The 15,389-nt window shown below is 41.2% G+C and overlaps 1 protein-coding gene across 1 annotated transcript in view; it reads right to left on the bottom strand.

Annotated features, from left to right (window-relative positions):
* The window catches only part of hs3st4 (heparan sulfate (glucosamine) 3-O-sulfotransferase 4), a 71,692-nt gene extending 57,734 nt beyond the window's left edge, over positions 1-13,958 (bottom strand). Inside the window, exon 1 of the mRNA XM_061090343.1 lies at positions 13,348-13,958. Coding sequence (XP_060946326.1) covers positions 13,348-13,958 — 611 coding nt within the window. The remainder of the gene's footprint in view (positions 1-13,347) is intronic.
* Between the last annotated feature and the right edge of the window lie 1,431 nt (positions 13,959-15,389).

Here is a 15,389-nt window from a genome sequence, read left to right as displayed (position 1 = left end):
TCAAGGTGTGAAATTCCATCCTCTGGCATTCCTCCGTTGCTTAACTAATTATCACGGCACATTAATTTCCTAAACCCTGAAGCCTCGGTTGAGTTTACCCAATGTGCAGAGTGTACGTGTTTATTACGGTAAAAATTAGGCGTCTTACAAATTTAAGAGGAAACCTATCTGCTCCGAACTGCGACACACGAGCACCTTCTTTTGTGTTGTACAGATTCAGGAATCAGGAATTTGTAAAAAAAACGCCGACGGGAGACAATGCGCTAAGAGGCAGATGCGGTCTGACACGCAGCCGACATAATGATATTAAGGAGGAATTAATACAATATGCTGAGGGTGAAAACAGAATGCCATCCTCAATCCATACACATGCATAATAGATGAAAAAGATAGCGCTTGAATACTAAACATTTTACTTGGACAAATATGCTGGAGTGCTTTTGGGCTGACACATTGACACTGCTTCCCTGCATCCCACAGTGGACATGTTGACAAAGCCCTCATTTATTACTGATTCCCAGCCCAGCGAGCATAGTCCCAGCGTGACGCTGATTAGAAGGCTTGTACGAAATAAGCTTGAGAGCCCCATTTCACCACCAACCTATATTCATTTAGTTCTGCAGATTTATACATCCAGCTATCTCGGCACGAAAATCCAGCATGACATGAGGGTGCATTCTGCCCTTTTGTAGAGGGGGTTAATCTCTCTTTCTTTCATGAAGAAACCTCAATCTTACAGTGACCAGCATGTCTCATATGATGCAGCGGCTGGAGCAATAAATTGAATTACATAAACCCATTAGTCACAGCAGCTACCTTCTCACCTCGGCCCAGATACACTTTCATGGTAAGTTGGTCCTTTATAAAGACCAGAGGATACAGCTTAAGGGTGTGATGGCGAAGTGACCTTGAGTCCAAAGACAGAGAGCATGTCCTCGTCCATTCCTCAAACCAGTTAGGACGGCCTGTTTGCTGCAGAGCACAGCCCCAGTGTTCTGCAGGTGTTAAAAAATAAATGTATGCTCATTCAAAAATCAATTCATACTTAAGATTCTCCCTCTTCCCGTTGTGTAGACATGAAACAAACTAGAGGTCGATGAGAGAAGAAAGCGGCTATTGGAAGATTCACCCTGTGAATACTTAAAATGCACGTGAATGAAAAAAGAGATGCTGTCGACATACGGTATGAAGAGAGACCCCAAAAGAAGTCAAGGATCCTAATTGTCTGAAAGAATCCTGGCATGTTTTTACAGTTTTTTCCCTCACAGATAATTGTATACACACTGAGTGTTCTCCTAAGTTTTTACTGCGTGTATTAATCTTTCTGTATTCATGAGTAAGACATTCAGAAACAAAGTATTTTGCTTTTAGATTTTCAGCAAACGCTTTTTGTCTCAAAGTCATAGTTCCTTAGTCACAGAGGAGAAATGGTAAAGGTCAACAGAAGGGGTCAGAAGGGTCCGAAGGCATAAATCAATAGTGATGTTTCCACAGTATAGTTCATAGGGTTGACATAAGCTTTTTAAATTATTCAGTTTTTTTATAAAATGACAGAAGAAATCAAGATGTTTTTGGTGGTTATTTCAGGAAATTATTTCATGACTCAAAGGAGTTTTCAGATCTTTTCACATCTTGTTTAACACTTCACGTTTCAAGTGTTAAACAAAAACTGATCTCACTTTGGTAACATCTAGTGGTAAAAATGTACATATTGGTGCTTTAAGGTGGATTTATACAATTTTAACAAATTAATGAAGCGATGTAAGTGCAAGGTTTTGGCAAGGAAGAAGAAAGTATTGAAAAAAAAATACAAGGTCTGTGGTTCTTCTGCATTGATCTTGAGAATTTTGTGATTCCAGTAATGTTATAGAGTGCAATGCTAAAATAGTGCAGTCTGGCTTTTTCAGGTATAGTCAAAGGTTACAGCTACGATTCAGACCTTGACCACTTGTACACAAAATGCAAACTTTTTTTTAAAGAATTTGTACAAAAAACGCACAGCGATATTCCAATAACGAGTCTCTTATCTCAAGCCTTCAGTTCATTTGTTTACAGGGTTGTGTCAAGGTTGGCTATGCAAGGTTTGTCATATGTTAACTTCAGAAGAATCAAACTTCAAGAATTTTTTTTATATATTCTAAACTTCTCCATCACCTTCACCATACTCAAGCGGACCAACCAGCTCGCCGGGATTCCATCGGGTCTATGACTGCACCGATCAAATTCTAATACCCATGAAAAATGTAGTTACTGATGTTAATGTCCAAAATAAACATTTAAGAAACTGATAAAATTGGAAAGAGAAGAAGTGTCTGTTTCCATCAGTATCTGTTGGCTGCCAACGGAGGGCTTTGGCAGCAAGCAGAGCTGTTACCATGATGTCAAAAAATAATAATATTAGTGTTTAATATATGATTCCAACTCAGTTTTTTTATTTCTAAAAATATCTGCTCACAATTTAAGTTCTTTCAAAGAATATTGCATTAGTGTGGGTTTTATATTTTGGGATAACTTAAGTAAACATGGGCTTTATGAAACCATGATAAAAAGATTTTCCCATCATCCCTGGGGAAGCACTTACGCTGTATTTTGAGAACTACTTCAACAAAAAGTGATTTAATTGTGTTTAGGTACAATACAGACAATACCGACAATATACAATATAGAGAAGTATCACACATTTCAAAGGCCCCACATGGGAAGAGTTGGCTTTATAATTGAGAGGAAGTAACATCCTGATTATAAAAGCAGAACACGTCGACTCTCTCTTAAATCTCTAACGCGTAATCCAAATTATCCAGGAAAAACAATCACTTCCTGATACAGCAATTAGCAATTAGCATAATCCCTAAAACCGTCCTTTTTGCATTTCACTGGCTTAATCCGAATCTCACGGGAGTTTGGCAAATGCCACAGCTTGTGCTAAGGACTTACAACTTAACGAACCCGAGTGCTGGTGGCAGAGACAGCAGCAGTATGTTTTTGAACACGGTTATGAAATCCGGCTTTAGCTGATTGAAGAGTCGCTCTTCCGAGCGCCAGTCGGGTCCAGCACAGCAGCGTCTCCGCTGCATGAACGAAGTGTTTCTGAGTGCAGTTTACACGTCTAATAGTGAACTCACGCATTGTTTCACACTGTGCTAAAATTATTCCAATGGAATACCCCATGGTGCTTTGAGGGAGAGAAAGAGCATGAATAAGTAAACAACATAAAGCGATGAGAAACTTCAAAGGCAATGGGACAATTACAGCAAACAAGATCCTGGAAGCCAATAAGTGTGTTTGTCTTTGTTTGTGACAGTGACTCACGGGTGTAAACAGAGGAATTAGCTCGCACCTCCAGTCTCAACGCATCACGCAGCCATAATTGAATTAAGTCAGGCTGTCAGGGTGTCGCCTGAGATGGGTTTAAGGAGCAAGAGATGGGTTTGAGTCCAAGGATCAACTCTATGGATGGTTCCAACTTATTGTTTGTGTCAAGTCCTTGAAAAAGAAGGTAATTGGTGAAAAAGGAGAATCCTGAAGAACTGGCCTAATTTGCACAGCATGCAAATTTCTGTGCCTTGACAAAATAGCATTTTCTTCATTAGATGGAAAACAATATCCTGCATACTGCTGCATATATCTGCTCTGTAATGCTCATATGATAATGCCGCCTATACTGGTGGGAAAACCCAACCTTTCCATTCTCCCCATCCCTCGGCATAGCACACTATAGAAGCACCGATCAGCTCCTGGACACACATTTGAAACGAACTCCCAGCAGTCCCTGTATCTTGGCTCTGTGACCATTCCTGTCAGGGTTTTCCCTTTGACTGAACAAATGCATCAGCTTGTGTCATGAGACCCCATCCCTCGCAGCCAATAAGGAGCATGAGCAGTGTAACTGCTTCAGGAGATGAGGAAGGAGAATTGGAATCTTGACAAGTATGATTGACATGCGCATTTGTCCCGAGGTAGTCTTATTTGCAGAGATTTAAAAGACGTCTGTAAACCAGCATTCTGCCGAACAGAATCATTGTTCCTCCAGACTAGAAGCACATCACGGCAATTCTGTTGCATGCAAATGATCTTTTGGGAGAGATGATTCCTTTGAGCATAAAATGACTTTAGCTTATACTTTATTTTGGGTCCAAAATAAATTATTTAACAGATGAAGCAGTGTCTTTCATTTTCAGACAATCTGTCCATGTCGCGGAACAAAAACACAAGCACAAGTCCTCCCTTCTATCCCAGCCACAGTGGAGGAGAGGGCTGCTCTGAATTTTATGTGGCTCTTTTGATGGACACAAAAATAAAGTGGATATGAGCCTTGATGGCGGACCATAACCCACGGCCACTTTACAGCAATGAAAGTGGGGTAAAAAAACAGTGAATTAAATTCTTATCATAAGTAAAATAGACTTCCACTTGAGAGCATCAGAGTATGGCTACAGCAGGGCAAGAGAAAGAGATGAATGTGTGTGAAAGAGGAGGAATGCACATGAATTCTGAGCAGGACCAAAGGCAGGATGAAATTGGCTACACCCATTAACTGCTCAAGAGGGTATATTTTTTTTGTCCTTATGCAAAAAGGATAGAGCCACGTTTCTCCTTCCATAATTCTCACGTTACAATACAGATCGCAAGAACAAGATCAAACTAACCTGTAATCCTGAAATGAAATGGAGAGAGAGAAAAAAACGAGTCTCTATTCAGGCAAAACAAAACACGAGTGAAAGGAAAAACCTCCTGAAAGGTTATTCAACACTGAGCTCTACAGTAGGTGTTGATCCAGCGTATTGGGATATTTGCTGCATAAAATAACAAACCTGGTGAGGACTGTAGTAGTAACACTAATTAGCTGTGCTGGGATAGTTGCAGCTTCGTGGCTGCACTTGTTAAAATCCGAGTCTACAGTGAACTACAAAGAGGGTTTTCACCTGAGATTTAAAGAATTCAAAATGGGACGATGTTAATATTCTTTAAAAGCCTGTCTGTGGGCTATCTGTAGAAAGAAGTGGTTTTAATTGGGACAGTTCTGCCAGTTCAGCCCTGCCAGCGTTTTGCTGTTCATATTTAGTGCCACAATAAGGAAATGTTTTTTTTTAATGAACATAAATGTCAAAATGTTCATACTGACAAATAAGATGTTCCATTTGATATCCACCCTGACACGGCATCATTTACAGGTTCACATAAGTGGGTTAAAAAATTAAGGAATAGTTCACCCAAAACTTCATCCAACCCTCCATCAACATAGGTAACTAGATTTTGTTAATAAGAAACAAATGTGAGGATTGATACCATTTATTTACCTAGAGCAAGATGCTAGATAGCTTAGCACAAAGGCTGGAATTAGGGGTAAACTGCTAGCCGGACTCTTTCCAAAGGCAGGTGAAAAATATCCACCTCCCAGCATATCCAATGAGTTGCTATGACAAATTGTTGTCAAAACTTGAATAAAATGGTAAATACTAAGATTGGCTAGCTTTTCTCCGTGCTCAGATTTTATGCTAAGTTAAGATAACTCGCTCCGGGCTGTAGCTTAATTTTGACACTATAAACATGAGTGCTAGAACATATACATACATATTTTCTATCTACACCTAATTCCCTAAAGGAAACAGGATGATACATTATTATCTCAATTATCTATTAATTATTGCACTGCTCAGCTGACCTGTTTTTCATCATCCTGTTGATCCTGTGTAAACTTCCACATAAAAAGTAAAACTTGAAACTGAAACCGAAATGACACGGATATTCCGCAAATCTCCAAAAGAATGGAAACGGATTAAAGTTCAAATTAAAATGAAATAAATGAATACAAAATAAAGAACTGTTTTTAAAAAACTTTTAATGAAAAGGTCAATCCCCACTGGGTTTCTAATTAATATGTGGCCCTGGGCACCAGCACATCCAGAAATGCCCTGCAATTATTAAACCATTCACCACTGTATATATTTTAAATACAATATATAAATATATATTTTTCACATTAATCATAGAAGCCATATAATTCAGGCTCCATATTATATTATATTATTTAGTACTATTAAACAATGTAACTGAAATGACATCAAGTGAAAAATATGTGGATGTGCTGTGTAAATATGAGCTGCACAGACGATGGCATGTTTACAAGGAGTCTTCTTACACAACGGGTGGATGACTCCATTGTTCTGTTGATTCAAGACGGGGGACAGTAATAACGTGGAAGTGCACTACTGATCAATACATTGATTTATAGGGTGTATGGTTGTGTGTGTGGGTGTGTGTGAGAGAGATAAAGAGGCTGAGCTGGAGTAAAATGCTAAACCCTATCGAGCTGTCGGATATAATAAGTACATTTTCAGTGCTATGCTACATAGAAGATGCTGCATACAGGAGATTCTCAAACAAGAAATAAACATGATTGCTCCTGTGGTTGCTGGAATCTCAGAGCTCCACGATGTTTGGGAGTTTAATCAAGTGGAAGGAGGGGTGAGCAATGAGAGAGACCTAAGTGAAGCGGTCCACTGTCTTGACAGCGCAGGGGTATGCTGCTAATTAAAAAGTTTAATTCCTCAACTGCGGCACTGGCATCAGAGCACTCAGAGGTGCGTCCTTGTGAGTCTTGGCACATTCTTATCAGGCGTAGGCAGATTCTGCCATGTTGGGAAGGTGCAGGACAGGGAGGCACTGCAGCAGCACACAGGCCCAGCTGGAAGGGATGGCATCCTGCCTACATAGGGATCTGGCCCACCTTGGTCTTTTCCATCTCCCCACTGAGTGGAGTCACAGGCTCCCAGTCAGGTGGCAAGAGTCAGGGGCTAAGCTGTCCATGGAGCAGCTGAGAGTGGGAAAGCAGGGCTAAACAAGGGATAAGCGCTGGATTTAGACTTTCTGCTGCTGGGCCCGGCAGCGGATCCATGTCTACTTCACCCACCTCCTGTCACCAGGTCCTGTCGTACGACTGGAGGTTGCAGTTAGTTGAGACTGTGCAGCAGCACACACTGTTCCTTCAGTGTCCGACGGCAGCTAAATCAGACATGATACCCTGGCACTGCCTCCATGAGTAGACTTTAATATGTTGAAAAAAGGAGCTGAGAAATTTTTTTTTTGGCACTACAAAAACGATCTTTTTGATGAGGTGACATGAGTTGTGAACTGACTTTCTTGCATGGCCTCGGCGGAGGGAAAAGTTCTGAAGCCATTTAGGATCTATTGATGAGATCAGACTAACACAAAGAGAAAAGTCCTTGGAAATGGCAAAGCTCATTACGTGACATCCTTTGAAAATGCCACGTCTTATGAAGCATCAAGAAAAGATGATAGGAAAGCAGCTAGTAACAAAACAAAACCAATTTCAGTGTATGCTGGGATAAAAACAAAGTCGGCTGGGACTAATCACCATGGAGCTGGAAGCTATCGCCGATTTGTTTCTCTGCACGGGGACGCAGCCTTGAAAAGAGTAAGAACCCTGTTCCCAAAGATTTATAGGCACATCTCCTCAGCTTTTATTGCGTAGGGGGTTAAAGTGTCATTTTAATAACACAGAGATATTAGAGCTTGCAAACCTCAGGAATACTTTGGTTCTGGTTCACAGTTAGCTGATTTATGTTCAGATGGCCTTTCAGGGGGATAGAGAAAGGAACGGTATGCACATGCAGGCCTCGCTGGATTAGTTTTTATTGCAATTTGTAAATCAGGCAAGTCAAGTTCAGGGTTTTGTCTGATGAAAGTTAAACAACTAAAACTAAAAATCTTTGGATCAGGATTTGCTTCTGTGTTGGATTTTTCTTCATGAAATGTGCTTTTAATGTAATTTGGCCAAGCACCGACTGTGGGGCTATGATTTTGGTAAATGATGTATCACCTCATAAACAGGTGAGCTTGGCAACAAATCCTTTTACAATGGGTGGGATCCATACAGTCTGGGATGAAACTCGGTTTTACGAAAGGTGGCAGCTGCTGGGTGTAAGCAATAGGCTGACGGAGCCATACATTGTTCAGGACAGCTACCAGTGTTTTTAATATACATCTACAACAGGGGTGGGGAAAAAAACCCTTCTGGGCCCAACATGGCCTATAAGAACATTCATAAATACAAAACACCAACTCAGTGATCATCAGTTTTCTGTACAACGAGCTGTTCATGCGGTCACTGCTGTCTTTGGTTTTATTGCCAAGCACGACATTGCACGAGGTGTTTTTTTCGCCAAAATCCACTGTGAGTAGCATCATCATCATCATCATCTGACATCAGTAGCCAAGCCAAAGAGAAGCTGTTCCAGCCATAAAATCAGAGAGGTTGATGTGTCAAATAATTGAATTATTAAGCAATATTGTAGTCACAGGGTGTCACAAGGGCTCGTAAAATCAAGGCGGTGAGCTGAATGTAGCCACACACACACACACACACACCCACAGTCACACACACACACACACTCACCAGTTACAACAACACAGAGGAAGAATTGCTAGAAATTTTAAGATCTGTGATTCACTGCCACACAGACTCTTGATGAAATTCTGTTCTGTGTTGATGCAACTGTATCTCTAACACTTGAATTTGCACCCTCGCAGATATGGATACTGAAATCCTAATGTTAGAATATTTATACATCTAACCCCAAATGCATTGTTCTTTATCTTGAATTGTAGCTTTAACTGATATAATCTTAAGATGTTTTAGGACATATCCACTATAATTAAAATAACTTAATGACGTATTTAACTAATACCTTCATTACATAGAATATTCCTCATTACAAATCCAGGTTCTCTCAGTGTGAAAGAAGCCATTCTCATTCCTTGTGAAAAGACAGATATAACGGTTTCCATTTTACTGACTGTCCAGTTCACACATCAATGCAGAGCAGAATTCCATTGAGCCTCAATAGATGAGAACCCTCAAGCCTCCTGCTGTATTATTTGAACTCGTCACACACGCTTTTCAACTCGAATTAATCTAAAACGGACAGTCTGACACTTTTCAAAATGGTGTTATTTTTAACAAGTAAGAAGGCAGATACTGCCACTGTTAATCTTCCAGTCAACTCAAACTTCAAAGTGCTCAGAAAATACCTTTTTTATTTTCCTATTTTGTAATTAACATTTTAACCGTTTCTAAATCAGAAAATAACAGCTCTGCCAAGAAGATTCAACTGTAATCAATCACGCCATGTTTTCTCCATGACCCTGACAAGCGTTTTCAGACGCCTCTTTTTTTCTAGATTCTTGCTCTGGAGGTCACCCTGTTAAAACCCTATTTGTTGGCGCTAACGTAAACATCATTTGTCTGGCATTCTGCAGAGATGCTGGAAATACCAAGTAGTCATCCTCACTAATAGGCCCTCATTAGGGCCAGTCCCTAACTAGCATGATTTCCTGCTGACAACGCTCACCCACAGAAAACGTAAATCTTCATATATGACTGACAATCAATGACATTCTTGAGCTCAATCTATTTGGCCAGCTATCTTCCCTCGAAAGTATCTGAAAACTGGCAGGGAGCTGGAGTTGCTGTATTGGTCATCATGCATCAAATGTTTCCTATTCCAGGACGGGCATCTGCACCGGGTTGATGCCGGCTCAAGAGAACAGATGAGTTAAATCCTTGCGGTGGTGGCTCATCCTCTTTGCTGAGAAATGGAGGCAACATTAGAAGCGCCAATTGGCTGATGAAAGTCCTCTGTGTATGGTAATGATGGCACTACATTGCTAATTGCTTGTTCAAGTAACCCCAAAACACACTGGAGAAACTGTCCAAGAGTGCTAAAAACAGGAAGAGAGCACCAATCACCCATTTGGGGCCGTCTTTGGGGGCTCACACCAGACCAACATTCAACCGGCAGTGCTGATGTGAATATTAGATGTGTGCCGGATTTAGGAAAATATGTTTATTGATGTGGATTTCTGCGTCTATACAGGAAGCTATAATCTTCAAGCCACATCCTTAAAAAAGGAAACATGTAGGTCTTACTCAACAGAAAAAAGCAAAAACTTCCTCTTGGGAATGGGAAAATTGTAGGATCCAAACGTCTGGCATCATTTTCCCAGTGGTCGTAGATCTTGGACTTCATTCTGCATTATAAATCACAGATTTCCTACTTTAATGTTAGTAGGTCGATCTATGTTTGCTCGGACTATGTTAAAATGAACATTTACATATTTTGTAGCATGAAGATCAACCCACTGTTACTGTAAATACAGCATCGTGCTATTTACACGATTACATGAAAAGAGTCACAATAAAGGATATGTCGTTTTTTGGTAAAGTGATGTATTGAATGACAGCTGCAAAAGAATGGATCAGAAGAATTTCTCTATTAACTAGATATGAAATTATTATTTAATTAATTGGTCATTTGACAGGAAAAAATACATAACTATAATAACACAATAATCAAGAAGAAAACAATATTTGAAAAAAATTAGGATTCTTTTTTTTGCTATACATCTTTTATGTTTGACTTTAACTGAATGAAAAATCATTGTCAGATTAATTTGTTTCAGCCTACTAATAAGACCACATTTAATTTGCATTATATCATTTTTATGAAGGTATTTTATGAAGTTATCACTCATGAAGGTATATTACATTTCAAGTTATAAGTATCTTTTTTTTTTTTTTTACTTGATGAAGTGCTATTAGGATGAATCTGTCAGGAGTGCATGTAGAAAGACCTACAAGTTCCCACCTGTGTAGACTTCAGCAGCAGTCTGGTGGCTGATTTAACTTCCGGTGTCGTTGCTGTGGAATATGTGAGGGTTCATGTTGCCTACATAAAACAGCACATATTTTCTTTACCGTCACGACATTTGACCCTTTCAAACATTTGCCAGGATAATTGCAGCATCCTTACAGGACCTGACCCTTTATGATATGTGTCAGCAAGAGGCATCTAGTGTACAACTCCCCAGGGAAAGCTAGTGAGGCCACTACCTCTGACCTTCACTGAACCTCACAGTGCACTGCAGCAGCAAAGGCTCCGGGCGAGCTGGGGAACATGTAGACTGTACATGTGTACTTGTAAATTCTCACTTCAAAGCATCAGACTCAAATGGAGCTTAATTTATGATGTTTCCTTTCTTCCAGAGTTATCATAAAAAAATGCTATAGCAAGTCCCAAATCTCGAAACTGTCATCCCAATTCTTCCTTAAGATCAGTAAGCCTGAATAAGTGAAGAATAGATAGTAAATTATTTCTGTCTGTACGGTGGAATAACACCAGCACTTGCATGAGGCTACTAAGAATCCAGGAATCACATTGTATTAGATTACTGGTCCCGTTCAACTGCAATGTCAAACGGTTGAACGCTTTCACGTCCATTAAGTGCACATTAGACAGAGCATCGCAGAGAGAGGAGAGTGATACTGCAAAATGTGTCATTTTGACACAAACAAACAAGTGAATATTTATATCAGTTCATCAGAAACGGTGGCTGAACTTATTTTTCACCATTTCAATTTTCACTTTCGACCATGAAAACACGCACAGATCTCAGCCTGGTGTATCCTCCCCACTTGTGACAAATGCTGCCTGTATCTTTGTTTCCTCCCTGAACACATTCGGAGGTGAACATTGCACACAGGACAAAGACAGATGTAAAATTAAGGCTCTTTTAGGGGTTTGTTTGGCTCGGGGGCCCTCAAACACACAAGCACACTTACTATTATTTATGTAAGCATGTCATACTCCTGTCTAATGAGCCTTTCACCGTGAGCGTAATGAAACAGCTTGCATTAACACAGGCTAAATTAACAGCCGAGAGCTCCCACGTCTATGCAGCAAGATGAAAGCAGATGCTCCGCAACCCAAACACGGGGCGTAACAGACCCGGTTCTGCGGAGCAACAGAAGGGGACTTTGAATCAGCCAGTCAGTCATTCTCATCAGCTCATTGACTCCATTAGAAAATCCTGAATTCCCCTGGTCAAACATCATTATGTGAGAACAACGCCCAACTGAGCCATGACCAACTGACCATGAATGAACCCTCAAATTGATTTTTCTCCTCCCGTAAACAGGTCAATGATGAACAGGTTCTTCTCTGGCTAATCAACCTGGACTCAAAGTGAAAGTCAACCGTCACACACATGCGAACCAGTGTCAACAATTCAACCTCCCCTGAGAGCCAGGGGTAAAGCTGAGATCAAACTTTTTTTTCTCTCAAGAAAACAGAGAACAAAACGTCACTGTTAGGAGAAAAAGCAAACACCAGGAAACGAAGACCTTACTAGTTCTTCTTTAAGCACCTACGTGTGTAACATAATGATTGAAGTCCAATCTGTGTCAGATGGACAGAAGCGATATTCTTACAGAAGAATGCTTTTCCTATGAATGTGTGAAAGATACTGAGGAATAATCAACAGAATAATAAGCCAAAGAAACATCTAAAAAGGACCAATGTCACATAAGCTTTGTCTCACAATGTATCGTCTACTTTCATTTTTCAGCAAGATAAAGCCTGAAGTGTGAAATCAAGTCAAAAATACTTAATATCGTTACTCATGTCTGTGTGTGTTTGTCCGGTACACGCGACCTGATAAACAGTTCTGAAGGAAAGTGTAATATTTCCTCAAAGAAGAAATACTGTTTAATACAAAGGCGCATCTTCACATGGGGTACAATGTATAATAAATATACACCTTATAATATAGGAAAGATGGATTTCGAATTAAGCGGCTAAACTATAGAATTAATTACAAAAAAACGTTGCACACAACATTTTAATACTACTAATTTTACTCAACTGTTTTGCTAGATAATTAAAATGATCACAGGGTCAGATCAGAGTTATATAATTATCTGGAGAGTCACTGTCAATTCTGTTGGCATTTTTACAACTGTAACCACTTTCTAGAACTGTAATTGTACACTTTATTTTATTTATTATTGTTGCCCCAGTTAGATTCTGTCATTGCCTCATATTTGTGTTTGAAAATCAACTTGCGGAGACTGAAAATGTCTTGCATCAGGGAGATTCAGATTTGTTGTTGTTGTTGCGGCTTGGTTTCCTTTTACTTCCTTTTCCTTTTACAGCTGCAGACTGACTTGCAGAGTTTGCATGACAACACTACGCATTAACTTTGACAACCTTGAGAGAAGGATTGAAGCTGACTGATTGATTATCTCAATTCACAGGGGATTCAGATCCATCGTGGAAGCTGATTTCCTAACCTTAGTTTAGATTAATTATATCTAGTAAAAAAATCCCAAACACAAGGGCATACTTTGGGAAATATTCAACCAGGAGAGTAAAGTCCACGTGATTGGTGGTAAATCTCGCAACAACAAAAAACATGCGCACGACACTTGCACGTAAAAGCAGAAGTCGTCCTTGAATAACTAGATCAGAGAGGGAATGGTAAACTCACTTGTACCAGTCCAGCCCCTTCTCGTAGTTCCTGTCAAAGAAGTGCGGCTCGTTCCCCACGGCTCTGACGTCCGGGTGCACCCGCAGCGCCTCCAGCAGGGCTCGGGTCCCCCCCTTCTTCACCCCGATGATGATGGCTTGGGGAAGTTTCTTCTCCCCGTAATCCGAGGTGCAGTTCACCCTGAGTTCGCTGTCCGTGGTGCTGAATTCCTGGTGCTCCCTCTCCAGCGCGGTGGTGTGATACGCAGCAGCAGCAGCAGCCGCCGCGGATTTAGTCGGAGCCGCCTGCGTCCTAATCCACTCCACGGTCCTCTGTTCGGCCTCGGCATGATCCCTCACGGCGGAGACCGCGGTGGTCCCCTCGGCCTCCGTGAACTCGGCCAGGCCCTGGGAAGCGGAGTAAAGTTTCTCCCTCAATGTCACAAAAGTTGTCTCCTCCGTCACCAGCCTGCCCTGGTACGCGTAGTTCTCTTGCAGGGGGAACTGCAGCGAGTTGTAGCAGCTCATCAAGCTGTAGAACAAGTAGGTGACAGAGAGGGAGAGGGTGAACATGAATAAGATTTTCCGGGGCACTTTAGAGGTGAAAACCGAAGTGCTGGACCAAAATGCCATCTCTGATAGCAGTGATCCTCTCAAAGAAGTGGCCAGACATGTTTCCACCCCGAGTCTTGCATTGACAAAAAATCCAACGGCAATAATCAGTCACTATCAGCGCCGGTCCAGCTACGAACGCGTGAAGCTGGACCAAAGCAAATCCAAGCGAATCGCATATTTATAAGGATGTGGCGACGGGGGATAAATTGATCGTTAAGATTCCGGGAAGAATGCCGCGTTCCCTTTCCCCAGGATCGATTTTTTTATTCCAAAAGCTGACAGACAATGTCACAATTTATTGGACTGAACTTGCAGATTTGAGAGGCTGGAGGTCTGGCGTCCTTCCAAATGAGCAGCCCATGGCTTGAAGTGGACAGAGGGTGATGGACGAAATCCTGACATTTTATGAAGAAGAGGAACAAAGAAGAAAAGAAGAGCGTTATTTTAAAGTGGGCTTCTTCCCATCAGCCGCTCAGCTCCGAAGTCCAGTCCAGTCCAGTCGGCGATTCTCATCCAATCACACAGGCTACAAATCCACGGAATCTCCCCAACGATACGCACGATCCTTTACGCGTCTCTCTGGTTAGTTTGTGCGTAAACAAAATCCTACAGCAGCCTTCGCACAAAAGCATCCACTCTTCACGATGCCTCCCGGGGCTGCTGCTCGCGTCCTTGCGCCTTTCTCACACTGGCAGGGTGCTACGACGTGCGCATCGGCTGGGCGAGCTCATCTCAACTGAAGCACTGTAGAGCCACACAGTACAACTAGTGTGTACACCCACCTCCCCCCTCAATGTGTGCACGAGTAAGGGCTATGAACGTCAGTTTTCCAAATCTCAGATGTGAGTGTGTGTGTGTGCGTGTGTGTGTGTGTGTGTGTGTGTGTGTGTGTGTGTGTGTGTGTGTGTGTGTGTGTGTGTGTGTGAGTGTGTGTGTGTGTGTGTGTGAGAGAGAAAGCTGCTTCTCCCTCTCATCCCTGTGACTATTACGCAGACTGGGGATCACACAGCTTGAATGTATAAGAGCTGATCTCATTGTGGAATGTTTCTTATTGCTTAAAGTTCACTACAAAACTCCATCTCCAAGATTATTTTTGATGGAGATGATGTTTTTTTTTTGAGAAAGCTCATGTCTGCACCCTGCTGGTTTTCTGTGGAGCATTACATAAGTTAATTTTTATATAAAACACACAAAAATAAGTTTATCGAGATTATAATAAAAAAGAATTGAACTGGATAATGAGCAGTGAGGCTTTAAAGGAAAACTAAAATAAAGGCTCATGTTGGTTAAGGGTCGGAACGCAAGAGAGCACATCCAGAAAACAATCCTGTGTTCCGACAATATGCTGAGGATGGGGCGTATTATACACTGAATTTATTATACATGGGTGCAGACTGTAATTACTGATGAGAATATTCACTAGACCTTAACTTGTACACTTTGTTGCCG

This window comes from Limanda limanda, chromosome 17 (assembly GCF_963576545.1).
Source record: "Limanda limanda chromosome 17, fLimLim1.1, whole genome shotgun sequence".
Lineage (NCBI taxonomy): Eukaryota > Metazoa > Chordata > Actinopteri > Pleuronectiformes > Pleuronectidae > Limanda > Limanda limanda.
The sequence above is the reverse complement of the archived record's forward strand: the minus strand, read 5'-3'. Positions and strand labels throughout refer to the sequence as shown.